This window comes from Staurois parvus, unplaced genomic scaffold (assembly GCF_062004578.1).
Source record: "Staurois parvus isolate SC_StPar_1 unplaced genomic scaffold, SC_StPar_1.0 ptg000525l, whole genome shotgun sequence".
NCBI lineage: Eukaryota > Metazoa > Chordata > Amphibia > Anura > Ranidae > Staurois > Staurois parvus.
The window spans coordinates 8,598,886-8,616,559 of NW_028318321.1; the positions used below are offsets into that span (position 1 = coordinate 8,598,886).

Sequence of the window (17,674 nt, forward strand, 5' to 3'; positions counted from 1 at the left end):
GAAACCTCCAGAAACCTGTGAAGGGGGCCCCAAAGTTTCAACTGCCCAGGGACATCCACAGAGTTTACTCTGGCACTGGAGCCGTGACTTCACTCACAGGATTCTATGGCCCATTTGTTATTAGTGCTCCCTCTTCTCCCCTGCAGTAGCTCACATATTAAGACCACGGTGGAATAAAAATAAATAGTTAAGTACACATTTTTGTTTTTCAACCACTTAAATACCGGGCATTTTTACCAACTCCCCCCCTTGCACTTGGAATGACAATTGCGCAACCTTTTAAATTATTTTAAACACACTGTGACCAGAGCAATATAATGTACCATAACTTCTCTGGGGAAGTGATCAGGATTTATTTATTTATTTTTTTAGATTCAGTGCGTATTGTGATTAGCATGTGATAGCTATAGCTAGTCACATGGTACAGATGGGCTGTGATTTAAATTTAAATTGAGGATTAAGCAATGTTACTAGCTGAACAAATAGTCTTTAGGGTGGCTGTTCCTAAATAATATACTACAGCAGTAATTTTTTTGCCAAGGAACACTACAATACATTTTTTATTTTACTTCGTACATGACTTTGTGGTTTGTCAGGGGGCAGCTATTACAAGACTGGCTGAACAGTATTACATAGTTACTGGTAAAACAGGTCAGATAGATGTAGAACTGCGGTTTCTTTTTAGAATTAAGCTTTCAGGAACTGTAAAAGGTAGCAGGGAAGAGCTATAAACAATGATGTTTGGCATTTGTTGAGACTAAAGTCATACATTAAACAGCTGCTAAACAAAGCTCAATTAAATATTAAATATTTCATAACAAAACAAATCTAAAATCACTGTCACAGAGGACAGAAGGTTTAGGATTTAAAAGTAGATGGTTTCTCTAGCTTTTGAATTTCCTAGGAAATAGCGTGAAATTAAATTTAGGTTTTTATACTATGAGTTCTCAGTTTATAGTACTGTAAGTACTAGAATTGGGTCTTGACCTCTTTTCCACTACCTGCCAGTTGCCCTTTAAGTGAGTCTTAATGACAGGAGGTGGTGTCGCAATCATATGATCACAGTGACAGGCCCTAACAACAGTCACGTGATCAGTAGCCTGCCCTGCTGGCGCCTGATCACAGAGAGCAGCATTAAACATACTTTGTGGCAGCTGGAGGAGACACATAATCATGCATGCAACAAAGGTAATGAGCTCCACTACCACAATTTATGAACATAAAAGTAGCTGCTTAGCCATTTTAAGTGACCACCCATCTTCCTACCAGAAAAACTGTCCTTATCCATGGCAGTCAGACTCCGAGCTTGGTAAAGATAGCAGCGAAGGTGATATGTGAAGACACCTTTTAAAAGAAAAAAAAAAGAAGATAAAACCAAGATGAACTACTAGTTCAGTGTTGAAAATCACAAATACATTTTATAGGGTTTTTTTTATTCAACGTAAAACAATAGATTCCTATGTACTATGTGTCATAAGCTATATAAAAACAAGCCTAAATTATGAAAGGGGCCATATATACAGTAATAAAGTATATAAAAAAGTCTAGCTTTGACTTTGTTTTGGATTACAGGGGTGTGGAAATTTAAAAAAAAAAAAACAAAAAAAAAAAAACACTTTATTCCTTCAGGTTAACCTTGCACACGCAAGCAATTGGGTGCTCAGTACAAGCACATGCTGAGCAGCTAAATAAAGCTCCAGTGTCAGCGCCATTAAAGGCTAAATTCACCTCCAAAAGAAAGATAAATAATTACATCTTTTTTTGAAGTTAATATTTTTTTGCCTGGAAAGCTATGCACCAGCAAACACCTGATAGCGGGTGTAATGCATGGCCTCTGCAGACTGTCAGTGTAATCTGTCTGGTTGTACATCATGCAGGCAGTTTCAGAATGACCAGAAGAATCATAGAGCTCAACAGCGCTGAAGTAGTTAATTTAGAACTACAAGCTGACATTCGCAAAGGATGTGAGTTCTTGTAGTTCATTCATTTACAAAACTCTGAATAAATGATGCGGCTGTGTAGGCGGAACCAGGGGCGGACTGACAACTCATGGGGCCCCCGGGTAATAGGGGATCATGGGGCCCATGTCCTCGCCCACACTCAAACCACACCCAAAAAAGCCTATGAAAAGGTACCAGGGGCATCTCATGGGGCCCCCTACTGACCCTGGGCCCTCAGGCGGTGCCCGAGATTACAAATGGTCAGTCCACCCCTGGGCGGAACGTCTCTGCATCTGTGCTGTCACACAGATAGCTGGGATCGCCAAGCCACTGCAGGAGTGGAAACAGGTCACATGTTTTAGCCTAAAAACAGGTGGAACATGTAACATGTTCCCGAAGGTGGACTTATTCTTTAACCCTTTCTCTGTGCAAAAAAACTCAAAAACTTCTCTGGCACATTTAGACCTGAAGATTAAATAAAACCCCCATCACATTACTTTCTGAAAGCAGACACCCTAGAGAATAAAATTTTGGTAATATTGTGTGACATAAAACATTGGAACTACCACTATGGTCTAGGAAACAAAATTTCAGTAAACACCTTTATCCATTTTTTTTACCCAATTTTGTTTTTCATCACATAGGGTACAAAGTCCCATGTGATTTTTTTTTTGTTTTTTGGTGACAGGTTCTCTTCAATAAGATATACAGGGTGTAAATTCCCCAGATGTCTCACCTGTGTTCCACTGATTGTAATACAGTGCAGATCACACTGCATTACATTCTTTCCTGGCCTTGATGGCTGGGGACACTCACAACAGTGACCCGGAAGTGACGTCATACACTGCTTACATGGGGCCATTCAAAATCATAGTGGGGGGAGGGTGGAGCAGTGTGTGTCTGTGTCTAAGCAATCATGTGGCAGTGAAGCTGCCCAATTTCTTCTACATTAAGCCTTGCTACAGGACTTACTTGTGAGGTGGAAGCAAATGACCTGCCTGGGATACACAAATTGCACATCCCCGTGATTAATACTGCGACTAGAGTTTCTGATTTGCAAAAAATTAGACCCTTGAAAAATGTTTTCACTCAAGGAGTAACTTGTCATTTTAGCTGGCCATTCTGAGAAATTGTTCAAAGCATTCAGTGAGGTCATTATTAAAACAACTAATTTTATCCAAAGGCCTTTAAAATTAATCCAGATCTGCTACTTAAATGGATTAGACTAGTATTACACAGATCTCTTGTATTGCCTATTAAATCAACAAAAGAATAAAAAGGATACTGCATAGTTCTATTTATATATACACATTAAATGTTCATCAGCCCATGGGGTTGCATGTGTGTGTGTATATATACAGTGAAGGAAATAAGTATTTGATCTCCTGCTGATTTTGAATGTTTGCCCACTCACAAAGAAATGATCAGTCTAAAAATCGAATGGCAGGTATATTGTAACACAGAGACAGAATAGCAACAAAAAATTCAAAAGAAATGCATGTCTAACAAATTATGCACTGATTTGCATGTTCATGAGGGAAATAAGTATTTGGTCCCCTATCATTCAGCAGGATTTCTGGCTACCAGGTGTCTTTCATACAGGTAAACAGATTAGAAGCAGTCTCTTAAAAGGGAGTGCTGCTAATCTCATTTTGTTACCTGTATAAAAAGACACCTGCCCACAGGAGCAATCAAACAATCAAATTCCAAACTCTCCACCATGGCAAAGACCAAAGAGCTGTCACAGGATGTCAGGTACAAGATTGTAAACCTACACAAGGCTGGACTGGGCTACCAAACGATCGCTAAGCCAAGCTGCTTAGCGAATGATTGCACCAACTGTTGGCGACAACAGTTGGTGCAATCATTCGCAAATGGAAGAAACACAAAACTGTCAGTCAACCTAGGTCTGGTGCACCATGCAAGATCTCACCTCGTGGAGTGTCAATGATCAAGAGAACAGTGAGGAATCAAGCCAGAACTACACGTGAGGATCTTGTCAATGATATCCAGGCAGCTGGGACCACAGTCACCAAGAAAACAATTGGTAACGCACTACGCCGACAAGGATTGAAATCCTGCAGTGCTCGCAAGGTCCCTCTGCTCAAGAAAGCACATGTCCAGGCCTGTCTGCACCATTCAGATGGTCAGTGGAAAACTTCAGAGGAGGACTGGTTGAAAGTGTTGTGGTCAGATGAGACCAAAATCAAGCTCTTTGGCTTCAACTCAACTCGCCGTGTTTGTTGGAGGAGGAATGCTGCCTATGACCCCAAGAACACCATACCAACTGTCAAACATGGTGGTGCAAACATTCTGCTTTAGGGGTGTTTTTCTGCTAAGGGGAGAGGACAACTGCACCGTATCAAAAGGGACGATGGACCGAGCAATGTACCATCAATCTTGGTGAGAACCTTCTTTCCTCAGCCAGGGCATTGGAAATGGGTCATGAATGGATGTTCCAGCATGACAATGACCCAAAAGACCGAGGCAACAAAGGAGTGGCTCAAGAAGAAGCACATTAAGATCCTGGAGTGGCCTAGCCAGTCTCCAGACCTTAATTCGATTGAAAAATCTGTGGAGGGAGCTGAAAGTTTGAGTTGCCAAAAGTCAGCCACCAAACCTTAATGGCTTGGAGAGGATTTGCCAAGAGGAGTGGGCCAAAATCTCTCCAGAGATGTGTGCAAACATGGTGTCCAACTTCAGGAAACGTCTGACCTCTGTGATTGCCAACAAGGGATTTGCCACCAGGTACTAAGTCATGTTTTGTGAAGGGGATCAAATACTTATTACCCTCATGAACATGCAAATCAGTGCATAATTTGTTAGACATGCATTTTTTTGTTGCTATTCTGTCTCTCAGTGTTACAATACACCTACCATTTGATTTTTAGACTGATCATTTCTTTGTGAGTGGGCAAACATTCAAAATTAGCAGGGGATCAAATACTTATTTACACACACACGGCTTTTTTTCCAACGGGAATGCAGGGGAACGCAGTTCCTGCACCTCCAGGACTGAATGTATGTAATGTCAATGGGTGCTCAGCAATCTATTGTTGCTTGCTGCTTGGGGATCTATGGTCAGTGAAGGGGATCTAATTTTGTGTGGTGGTCTATTGTTGCTGGTGGGGATATATTGTTGATGGGGGTCAATTGTTGCTGGAAGGTATCTACTTTTGAGGGAGGGGTCTATTGTCTTGTCTATTTGGAGCTGGCTGCTGTAGAGTCTATTGATGCTGGCTCCTGTGAGATCTGCTGTAGCTGCTGGTCTATTGTTGCTGGGGTGGTATTTTGTTTTGGAGGTCCATTGTTGATGGAGGAATTTATTGATGCTGGGAATGGGGGAGTTCTATTGCTTCTGCTGGCTGTGGGGGATCTATTTTTTTGCTTTTCTTGTCATTAACAAATTCCATACAATTATTTAGCACCACAAAATGTTACTTGGCTCTGTATTCTCTAAAAGGAGAAGTACTGGGAGGTGGGTAGGGTCAACTGATGGTGCTCAGAGGTGGGTAGGGAGCGGAGACAAAGTGACTCAGAAGGGGGAGTTCCTGTGCCTATTTTTTGAGATAAAAAGCCCTGTACACACACATACATACATATACACATTATTATTATACAGGATTTATATAGTGTCAACATTTTGCTCAGCGCTTTACAATATATATGTACACACACACACTTATTCCTTCATAAATTCCTATATCATACATAATTGCTTAAAATATGAATGTTTGTCACCATGTTCCATTTCCAGGTGAAACTTTTTACCAGCACTTGTGGATTACAATAAGTATGATTTTTTTCCCAACCGAGGGTCCCATTAAAAGAATTTGGTTTGTTCAGATAAGTCTACTTTGCAGGCACTTCTTTGCACATGTATTTACCCTCAGATTCCCCAGAATGCATATCATCCATATTATATTAATTTTTATGTGATTTAACAAATACTGCTTCTGCTTGGATAATTAATTCTTGCAGCCAAGAGTGTCTAGATCAGGGGTGGCGGACAAGTTAGACACAAAGAGCCAAAATTTTAAACTGTGAAAGTCAGAGAGCCACACCACGCAGTGACCTGCCAAAACAGACAAACACTCACACAAAAAACACATAATTAAAACCATATTATTCACCATAACACTTTCTTCCCCTTACAAAACAACGTGTTCATTTCAAGGTAAGTGTCCACCCTCAACACACACATCAAATGCAACTTAGCCAGAGTTAACACATCAACTACCCTGGAGGTTGCTGTGGCACCTGTCTCTCTCTCTCTCTCACTCTAACACACAAGTATACAAAAAAAAATTCTGAACTAATGGACTGCAGGGACAGCACAGGAGATGACCAGGGACTGCAGGGACAGCACAGGAGATGACCAGAGACTGCAGGGACAGCACAGGAGATGACCAGAGACTGCAGGGACAGCACAGGAGATGACCAGAGACTGCAGGGACAGCACAGGAGATGACCAGAGACTGCAGGGACAGCACAGGAGATGACCAGAGACTGCAGGGACAGCACAGGAGATGACCAGAGACTGCAGGGACAGCACAGGAGATGACCAGAGACTGCAGGGACAGCACAGGAGATGACCAGAGACTGCAGGGACAGCACAGGAGATGACCAGAGACTGCAGGGACAGCACAGGAGATGACCAGAGACTGCAGGGACAGCACAGGAGATGACCAGAGACTGCAGGGACAGCACAGGAGATGACCAGAGACTGCAGGGACAGCACAGGAGATGACCAGAGACTGCAGGGACAGCACAGGAGATGACCAGAGACTGCAGGGACAGCACAGGAGATGACCAGAGACTGCAGGGACAGCACAGGAGATGACCAGAGACTGCAGGGACAGCACAGGAGATGACCAGAGACTGCAGGGACAGCACAGGAGATGACCAGAGACTGCAGGGACAGCACAGGAGATGACCAGAGACTGCAGGGACAGCACAGGAGATGACCAGAGACTGCAGGGACAGCACAGGAGATGACCAGAGACTGCAGGGACAGCACAGGAGATGACCAGAGACTGCAGGGACAGCACAGGAGATGACCAGAGACTGCAGGGACAGCACAGGAGATGACCAGAGACTGCAGGGACAGCACAGGAGATGACCAGAGACTGCAGGGACAGCACAGGAGATGACCAGAGACTGCAGGGACAGCACAGGAGATGACCAGAGACTGCAGGGACAGCACAGGAGATGACCAGAGACTGCAGGGACAGCACAGGAGATGACCAGAGACTGCAGGGACAGCACAGGAGATGACCAGAGACTGCAGGGACAGCACAGGAGATGACCAGAGACTGCAGGGACAGCACAGGAGATGACCAGAGACTGCAGGGACAGCACAGGAGATGACCAGAGACTGCAGGGACAGCACAGGAGATGACCAGAGACTGCAGGGACAGCACAGGAGATGACCAGAGACTGCAGGGACAGCACAGGAGATGACCAGAGACTGCAGGGACAGCACAGGAGATGACCAGAAACTGCAGGGACAGCACAGGAGATGACCAGAGACTGCAGGGACAGCACAGGAGATGACCAGAGACTGCAGGGACAGCACAGGAGATGACCAGAGACTGCAGGGACAGCACAGGAGATGACCAGAGACTGCAGGGACAGCACAGGAGATGACCAGAGACTGCAGGGACAGCACAGGAGATGACCAGAGACTGCAGGGACAGCACAGGAGATGACCAGAGACTGCAGGGACAGCACAGGAGATGACCAGAGACTGCAGGGACAGCACAGGAGATGACCAGAGACTGCGGACAGCACAGGCATGACCAGAGACTGCGGACAGCACAGGGATGATCAGAGACTGCAGACAGCACAGGGATGACCAGAGACTGCGGACAGTACAGATGACTGCTGACCTTTGGGGAGGTGGGGAGCGGGTACCTGAATTTGACAGGTACCCGCTCTTACTTCCGCAGAGTTTTTGTTTGATCTTACCTGTTCCTCGATTATGCCGTGCGCTGTCTTCCCGGCTTCTGTAATGGCGCTCGGCATGACAGCCGGGTGCCCAGTGCGCATGAGCGAGAAGCGCTGCGCTTTGTGATTGGTCCGGCGGCTTCTGGGATCTGTCATGTGTCCCAGGTACCACCTTACCATTCACAAAAAGCACCGCTTCTTGCACATGCGCACTTGGCACCCGGCTGTCATGCCCAGTGCCCACACTACAGAAGCCGGAAGACAGCGCGCCGCTGGATAGAGGAACAGGTAAAAATAAGAGAAACATGAAACTTGGCAAAGAGCCACAGTATACAAAATATGATAAGAGGCAAAGAGCCGCATTCATTTTGGCCGGGAGCCGCACGCGGCTCGAGAGCCGCGTGTTCGCCACCCCTGGTCTAGATCCTCATCTGCTGCCAGGTGCCATACAAAGCTTCAAGACAAAACTTCACTACTATTTAGTAAAGTGAAGTTCTACTTACGGTCAAAGGTACAGGAGACGATTGGTGTGTTTGCCCCAAAAATAGCAGCTGCAGGTTCCTTCCCTTTCTTCTCTTCGTCCTCCGAACTCATGTCAGTGCCCTATGTACAGGTAATTACTGGTCATATGTAGCATTATAAATATTAGTAAAATCTCAAATAACACTTTAAAATTTCAGCATGCTTCCAGACTGAAAGTATATTCACATAAGATAACCCATATAACAATGCATAGGGTGACTAACTATATTTGTGCACTTGTAAAATGGCAGATGAGTACTGTAAACTAATAGGTAATTTTTCAGAATAAGCTCTTGAGGGTCTACCCCCTTATAGGTAGAAGCAGCACGTCATCTATATAATAATTAAAGTATGTTCTATAACCTATAGAATTACAAATACCTTTTTTGGAAGGTGCAACTTGCAGAAATTTATTACAAACAATAGATGTAAAATGGTTTCTAATGAGCACTGTAGGGAAATGATCTCTTGATATATTGCTGTAAAGTGTTAAAAAATAAACCTACACCAATTAACTCAATAAGATTCCACATTATTCTATATGCCTTGGAGCTTTTCCTCAAAAATGTGCTATCAGAGATTCAACAATAAGAGTTTTCCAAGCTCTTAGTCGATAAGTGCTGAAAAAAACCCAGCAGCCATTGCATATGCTTCATACATTATAAAGGGACTGTATTGAATATAAATACAGACTTAATTATTGATCACGCTGGTTTCCTTGGTGGAGTACTGAAATTAAATTAGTCTAATCTTTTATAGGCAATGAAACACAAAATTACTGAGAAGGTAATGCTAACGTGGACTACTGAGATAATAAAAGAAGACTTATACGGCAATATATTTTCCTTTCTGCTTTCAGGGAAGGAAAGATTAAAAAAGGTACTAAGCTAAATGGGTCTTAAAAATTGTGAAACAAATCCAGTTGGTGTTTGGTAGCCCCAAAAAGGTGCAGTATGTGCAAAGGCGTCTCTATAGACTAGTGAGGAGTTTTGGCGTGTTTGGGCTAGTATCCAACCCATTTGTACAAACCTGCCAGGGAGATGTCATCTGAACTGAGTCGTTCACCTGTGGCCGGGGGCATTCTCCACCCTGCAGCCATGCACAAACAAGAGGTGTGTATATGTGGGGCTGCAGGGTGAGGAACACCCCGACTGCAAATCATTGGCCCAGTTGCTAGCCCGAAACACCTGAGCTCATCATTGGTGTAGACAAAGGAATTATCAATGGTTCTTCTGCATTATTAAAGGAGATTTTTTTTTTTTTTTTACAACAGTATTAAAACATCAGTGCATTTCATGATGCTGGGTAGACCACTTCTTCAGGGTTTAAGCACAGAGGATGTCCTCTGGCTAGTAGAGAGTGGCTGGAAGTATTCTGTAGTTAAAGGTGAAGTTTATTCTTGAGCATTATACACACAGCTAGATAAAAACACAGGACAAGAAATTATTTGCATCAGAACACTCCAAGAAAACCATCACTCCAATGTGAAATAAAGTAAGCTACCACAAATATAAAGCAGTCTGGAGAGCCAAAGAAGGGCACAGAACTGTAACCTGTATGGAAAGAATTTTTGAACAATTGCAGTTAACCAGTCAGGATCACCAATCTAAGCAAGCCCAATGTGGCCATGGTGGAAAATTTTGTAAACATTGGCTTAGAGGCTTTTTGATTTTGAAGTAATCCCACCACCTGATGAAAAATGAGCACCCATAAAGACCATATAAATCTGACTTCTCTCTCTCAGATTTCTCTCCATTCTCTTTTCCTTTCAATTCTTTTTTTCTCCAGTACTCACAAGAGCTCCTTCCAGTTTGAAAATAGCAGATGCTCCGAGACTCTCTGAAGGGGCCATTTTTCTTCTCCAGCGTCTTCGTCGGAATGTGTCAGAGCTTCGTTGTTTCAAGTGAAATTTCCAGCCTATGAGAGCTGCATATTCCCAGCCTTCCTGATCTTCTTGAGAAAGTATTGCCTACATCAAAACAAGAGAACGTAGTAAAGCAGCAAGATAGGTGGTAAATATGTCTTAAATTTTTCAACCAATTACATCAGCTTTTGTAAGGCTCATCTCAAGTGATTTTTAATCAGGTCTGAAGACAACTTTGTCCTCAGTCACATTCCATGTGTAATAGACACACACACTAGCCTTGTTTATTAGTAATGACTTTGTTAGTCATGTGCTGAAATCACAGCTCATGATTGGCCACTTTTCTAGGCAATTTCAGTGATTCACCTTGCCATTACTGAGTATCAGTTTTGTCAAGTTGAAGTCTTGACAAGGTTTGAGAAAGTTTATTCTATCAATAGTACCTGTAGTCTTATGCATTCGCTCAGCTGTCATGGATAACCCCGTATTTTGCCCAATATGTTTATTTCCTATGATCATCATATAAGTAATGAGGTAAAATCTCTAACAGCAGCACAGACAGACATAAAATGTTTTCATTTTTTTAGAAAAGTTGAGAAAGGCTACAACTCCCATTAGGTTTTCACTGCTGTCCATTCCTATTGCAGATTTTCCCTCACGTCTGATAAAATTGTTGTAACATTGACAGTAAGTGATGGTAAATCTCTGTATGGAACCCAGAGAGCAGTAAAAAAAAAAAAAAATTGTTTTGGATTCTTCCCCATCTTATCCAAAGCCAAAAAAAAAAAAGTTTTGAAAGAACATTTGCTTTAAAGTGTTACTAAACCCACAACAGTAAAATAAGGCTGTATATGCAGTAAAGCATGCTTGTTATACCCACTGTGGAACTTATAGGGTTAATCCCCTGCACTGTGTAAAAAGGATGTTTGATTCTGTCTTCTCTGATCCTCCCCTTCTTCCACGTTCCCCATTTCATCTCCTGATAGAACACAACCACGGGGACACTCGGCACATGCTCAGTTTGGTGTGTACTACTAGAGAGTTTTCTTTTTCTTGGGAGGGTGCATGTGATCAGCACAGGGCCAATCACTGTCCAGACAGAGGGTCAGGGGTTATGCAGCCTCATAGGACAGTGAGAATGAAAACTCCTTCTATAAGCTTTAACCAGTGCTCAACTGGACATTGATAGAAGTCACAAGACTGCTCTATCTATTGATGAGAAAAGGTATTTAGCAGTTTATATTTACTAAAATAATTGCATTTCCGTGTTCTGTGTACTGTGGGAGACCAGATATAGTGAACGCAGGGTCCTGGATTTAGTAATACTTTAATGTCACTATTCCACATTTGTGGGGCTAACACACTGTACCGAGTCTTACCTTTCTGGCAGCGGTGACATTAGGGTCCTTTTTCCTCTTCCTCACTAGCCTCCGTCTCCTATGAGTGTGGTACATTTTCTCTGCAGCCACCCAAGACTTGGGTTTTGGATCTGGAGGAATGGTGATGCCATATTCCCAACCTGCAGGGATAGCCCACAACTTAGTGAATAATTATTCTGTTAAAGTGTTACTAAAGACAGATTTGTTTTTTTTCTTTAAATTAAAACAGGCTATACTCGCCTGCTCTGTGCAGGGGTACTGCATAGAGGGGCCCGATCCTCTTCTTGGGTCCTCCTCTTCTTTGTGTGTCCCCATAGAAAGCGGTTTGCTTGGGGATACACTGTGCTCGCTCCTGACCTGTGTTTCAACAGAGCCACTCTCCATAAACCTACACAGCAGGACTTAGCCCCCCCACGTCCTCTTCACTGCATTTGATTAACAGCAGCATGAGCCAATGGCTCTTGCTGCTGTTCAAGTCCCTGTGTGAGGAGGAAGAGGGAGAGAAGAGATGCAGCCGTGCTCAGCGCTGATTTCTTCTCCCCTCTCTTCACCTTCACAAAGGGAAGGGGGAACACGGGGAAACTGAAAATGTTTTTTTTTAAGCTAATGCAAGCAATGCATTAAGGTAAAAAAACATTTTTAGGTTTATTATTACTTTAAAGGCAGACAAAAGCTGGGCTCTATTGACACACTTTCTTTAGTTTTGTATTGGAATCCCAGAACCAATATGAAGCCTGTGATGTCAAAGCAAAGCTTACATTTCTGATCTGAACATTTGTTCTACGTCAGTGATTAAGAAAGAAACCAGTGGATTAATTTGACAGTCAGGCAACCAGCATTTGAGAAGTGCTTAGCAAAGATTATTTGTTAAGACTAGTCACAAGTCTCCAGAGTAATGGGCCCTAAACTAGGTTTCATGATCCACTGCTGAACGTCAGCATAAGACCAGCACAGCAAGGAACATAACTGTCCACTGTTCCAGGGGCTATTTCTGGCATTTAAAATAAACACCAGAGGATAGCCATAGCATATTTTCTCTGAAAAGAGCTTTAAGAGATCAGCCACCTAGGGAACGTAGAGTTTATCACCCAACTATAACTTATATTGTGAGAAGAAGTAAATTGCAACCATTGAGTAGTATTGCAATTTAGGAAGGAAGGCTTAAATATGTAATGGGCAAATATGGAAGCCTCGCAAGTTTTTAAAACAAACATAAAATAAAATTACATCCCACTTACTTTACAGATATACAGTATCATTGGAAAGCCTTTATACTCCTTTCAAAGCTGCATGTTTTCACCCCAACGTTTGCTATAATATCAAGTCACTGACCAAAAACAACCAGTATCAGGATGAGAACCTCAGAGCCTGTACATTCAAAAATCGGCAATGATAGCTTCCACAAGTTAGCGCTCACAGGTTACCTTTGCATTGAACAAATTCTCTTTAAAATGACAATTAAAGGCAAAGTTCACCTTTTCAGGCAGAATTTCAGTTTTTATAATAAATAGAAGCCCTTCTAATGGCTTTTTTTACCCAAGCCATATCAATGTGCCTATCACTCATTTACCTACTCCATGGCAGAGTTGAACGTGAACCCCCTTTTTTTTTTTTTTTAAAAAGATGTATCTCAGCCCTCGGTTTCCTATAACCTTATGTGATCATCCAGGAAATTAAATTTCCCATCATGCACTGCCTTACTGCAGCACAGAATTGGTTGTTTTTAGCTCTGTATACCACACCTTCCTCATTACTGCACCACTTTTTTATTTCCACCCACTTTTCTACTTAGGTACATGGGAGTGGGTGAACACAACTGTCATTGTTCTTGTAATCCAGCTCGGAGAGGGAAGGGGGGGGATGTAAACACACCAATTTCACTTTCAGGCCCCACTCACACCTAGCATAGTGGGAACGCACATTTTTTGGCGCATAGGACAGCTCATTGATTTCAATGGATTGCCCTATGCACAACAAATATGGTAAAGTACCAATGTGCCCAGTGTACTTCAGCACAATTAATAAACCGTATTATATCACAAAGTATACTGCTGCTGATACTAGATGAGTTCCCACATACAGTAAAAATTAAAATCAAAATAACGTGCTGCACAATGTGGTGCTAACAAACCAATATCACCGTGTACCATATAAAATATATATAATATAATAACGTTGTGTAATCAAAAATTGGAGTCCAACATTAAAAACCATTAGTCCCTAATAATGGAGGATAATCCTCCTTTCATTATATATATATATAGTGATCCTCCACTTCAATACTATGTGCTCATAAACACCCTCATGTGTACTTCCTCCACCGACATACATATATACTCTCACCTCTTGTACACGACCTGTTACTTTAGGTCAAATAGCGCTTTTTCCCCTTTAACCAGGGTAGGTGTAGCGTTCTGCACTCTCCAGTGTCCAGTCCCCGGTATACTTTAATCCATATCCATTCTCTTGACCCATACACGATATATCCTCCAAATTTTAGACAAAGAATGCCATCATAGCGCATCAACTGTATCCACCAATATTTGTTTAAAAATATATATATTGCCCTCACATAAAAAGTGCCCAACTGGAGCACTACAGTAAAAGGCCTCCTGTTCCCTTAAAAAAAAAAAAAGCATCCCTGGTCACTCACAAGATGGCGGCTCACAAACTTCGGTTGTGTGGCTTGACGTCATCGCATTAAGTCACAACATGTGACTTCATCAGGGAATGAAGGATTCACGTTATTATATTTATATTTTATGCGATACACGGTGATATTGGTTTGTTAGCATTACATTACACAGCACTTTATTTTGATTTTAAATATGGCAAAGTAGCTCATGAAGCTTTTTGTAATGTGCCAGTTTTTAAACGCACATTTTGGCAAATTTGGCAAAAGTTTTTGCACATGGGGAAAGGCACATTTGCTTCCGCGTTTGGGATGCCATTGACAATTGATGGCACCGCAACACAGGTTTTTCACGTGTTTCGGGATCAAATGCAGACACATGTATTTCTGCTTGCATTCCTGGGATGTGCAGATGTACATGAAGCCTCAATGTAATACCATCCTGGTACCCAGCAATGCCCCTTTAATACCCTCCCTCTTTGATGTGGCCACCTTGAAGCTTTGTGCAGGCAGCCCAAAGTAGTATATGCAGACAGTGTGACTGCATGGACACAGTCGCATGCAACACAGGTACATTAATTGTATAATGGTACATAGGGAAGCTGTACTGTTGAAAAAAAATAGGGTGAATTTAGCTTTTAATATTTATATATTAGTTTGGTGTCATACCTTTCTCATCCACAGCTCGGTTAATATCATAGGTCCAGGCATCGTCTTCCCACATCCATCCATATGGGCACTCAAACTCCCCCGGAGCCGGGCTCTTCTCCCCATTCTGGAAAAAAAAATTAACGTAGAAGAAGAAGTGAAGATAAATTATATTACTAAGAAGGCCGTTGAACCTAAAGCCGTATTAGCATCCAAACACAAAAATGTAATATATTGCAGCATGCTAATCCAGGTGAAAATAAAATAAAAAAAAAAAGGCAACAAATGGAAACTAATGCAACCACCACATTTAGGAACTAGTAAGCTGCAATATAATGCATTTTGTTTTTCGGTTTAAAGCCTAACTCCAGGTCTTACTGAACTTTAAAGTCATTGTAAACCTCAGACATGAAATATGAACAAAGCATATCCCTCTATAATGTGTACTTATCTCAATTTAGAGCACTAAGTGTAATTTTTGTCTGCTGCCTCGTTCCTCTGCTGTCAGCACTTCTGACAGGCTTTCCTGACACCAAGAGAAAAAATATGACATGGGAGGGACATCCAGCAGACTGACAACTTCAGCTCTGTTCCTGTTAGCTGTGTGGAGTGCGGGGGGGGGGGGGGGTCTCCTCACTGAGCTTTGCAGAAGGTAACTACAGCTCCCTGTCCCCTGCTTTCTGACAGCTCAGACAAACTTTAGGAATTCTGGACTTTGAACAGATGTAGATGTAGCACCCTCTAGTGTAGTGTTTTGCTGGTAAAATCATTGTGTATGACTCATGGTAACTGTGATTGAGGTCGGGTTTTTGTAGGTTAGCTGGATGACTTAACAGGTTGTGCCTCTATTGCCTCCTCTGGACTCTGGAGGACCATAGCATTGTGTTACAGCTATTCACAAGTAGCGTTGTATGTTATGAAAGAATCCATGGTTTCCTCTGATTAGCTAAGGTGGAGAAGCAGGAGCATGATGAAACGAAGTCAACCTCATCCAATCAGTGAAAGAATTGTGAGTTTCCATACTGCTGCTGAAACATAGCAATATAGTGGATGCTACATACAGTTCACAAAGCACTCCCAGAGGGCATATCTGTTGATGAAGGAAATAGTTCATTTGGACCAGCTTGGCCCAAATTAACTATTTAAATTTCACAGAAACTCGGAGTTAGGCTGTAATATGGCTTTAAGCTACTGAGCTTTGTAAACAATTGCTTTCTTCCAGGAATTAGGATAAGCCTTGTAAATATGAAAATGGGCACCTGGTAGCTTGAAATACTCATATACAAACCTAACAAAAAAACAAAATTAAAAATTAAACATATTAGAACGCCCGACTATAACAAATAATACAAATATACATTAAAAAAAAAAACAAAAAAAAAAAAAAAAAAACTATACAGTCCTATTAAATTAGATAAAAGTGCATTTGATAAACAAGTGCAAACAGCCCATACATCACATCAGTATAGAAAGGCATGAAAAGAATTGGTTGGAATGGATTACTGCAATGTACAGATTTCCATGAACCTTGATTAAATAAGCCCACCAGTTTCTCGGCACCACATTCTCTTCTACATTGCTTCCATTACTTACAACATCTGTGTACGGCTCATCAGATTGTTTCCATTCACCACCAGGATAGCGGCTCTCATTCTGATATACTTCATCTGTGAACTCGCTGTGACCGGCGTCTGCTTCTGTTAGTAAGCTGAAAGACAGCCAAGGAATCAACGATTCAAAGACTGAAAACCAAAAAATGCAACTTGGCTAGTCTCATAATATAATCACAACATGAGGATTATTTATAAAGGGCAGTAAATTAATGGCTTGTTTTAATGTGTTGACATTTTCTTTTCAAATTTACAGAGGTGCAAAAAAAAAAAAAAAAAAAACCCAAACCCTATTTTTTTTTAATTTTTGCTATTCAACGTCCAGTAAAAAAATTTTAGAAAATCAAATTGTGAAAATTTTGGCCAAAATGTATTGTTACATGTCTTTGCTAAAAACAAAATCCCAATACATGTAAATTAATTAGTTTCTGTGAAAGTCATAGCATTTACAAATGGCGGTATATATACTGGAATTTTTTTTTCCTAGTAATGGCAGCGATCAGCGACTTATAGCTGGACTGTGGCAGGCTAACACCGGGAGGAACTGACTTGGTGTCACTGACATCCCCAGCAACATCAATACAGTGATCAGTGCTAATAAAAAGCACTGACACTGTACTAATGGCACTGGGCAGGAAGGAGTTAACATGTGGGGTGATCAAAGGGTTAATTGTGTGCCGTTTTACTATGTGGGCTGTGTGTGCTTTACACTGTAAGCACACGACTTTGTATGACAAATACTCGGAGATCACCGGGTGCCAGTGGGGGAATCATTGGCCGGACCCAGTGATTGACAGCTGAGGCTGCAAACGGCGGCGCGGGTAGGGCACGCACGGCAAACACATGCGCCCTATCCAGAACTGCAGAATCACGTATATAAAAGTAATTTTGCACACCCGTACTGCCCTGTAGCAGTATTTCTGCTATAGGGTGGCGCGGAAGTGGTTAAAGACATCAACACTGACTGAATTCCTCCCATGGAGCTATTGTGTTCTCCCAGCTGGGGGGGGGGGGGGGGCACAAGGAGTCATCCCTTAGAGAGAACACAGCAACTACAGCTTGTGGCTTTAGCCACTGGCAATAATCGGATGCTAGAAATCTGACAGGCTGATTATACCCAAGTTGATCGA

General features: G+C 42.1%; 1 protein-coding gene across 6 annotated transcripts in view; it reads right to left on the reverse strand.

Annotated features, from left to right (window-relative positions):
* MYOF (myoferlin) overlaps window positions 1–17,674 on the reverse strand; it is a 203,859-nt gene that overhangs the window by 56,286 nt on the left and 129,899 nt on the right. For all 6 annotated transcript variants that reach the window (XM_089690312.1, XM_089690311.1, XM_089690309.1 and 3 more), the window contains 6 exons: window positions 16,528–16,642; window positions 14,956–15,061; window positions 11,655–11,794; window positions 10,207–10,380; window positions 8,393–8,492; window positions 1,267–1,344 (listed from right to left, as the gene is read on the reverse strand). In XM_089690312.1, the coding sequence (XP_089546438.1) occupies window positions 1,267–1,344; window positions 8,393–8,492; window positions 10,207–10,380; window positions 11,655–11,794; window positions 14,956–15,061; window positions 16,528–16,642 (713 nt within the window). The remainder of the gene's footprint in view (window positions 1–1,266; window positions 1,345–8,392; window positions 8,493–10,206; window positions 10,381–11,654; window positions 11,795–14,955; window positions 15,062–16,527; window positions 16,643–17,674) is intronic.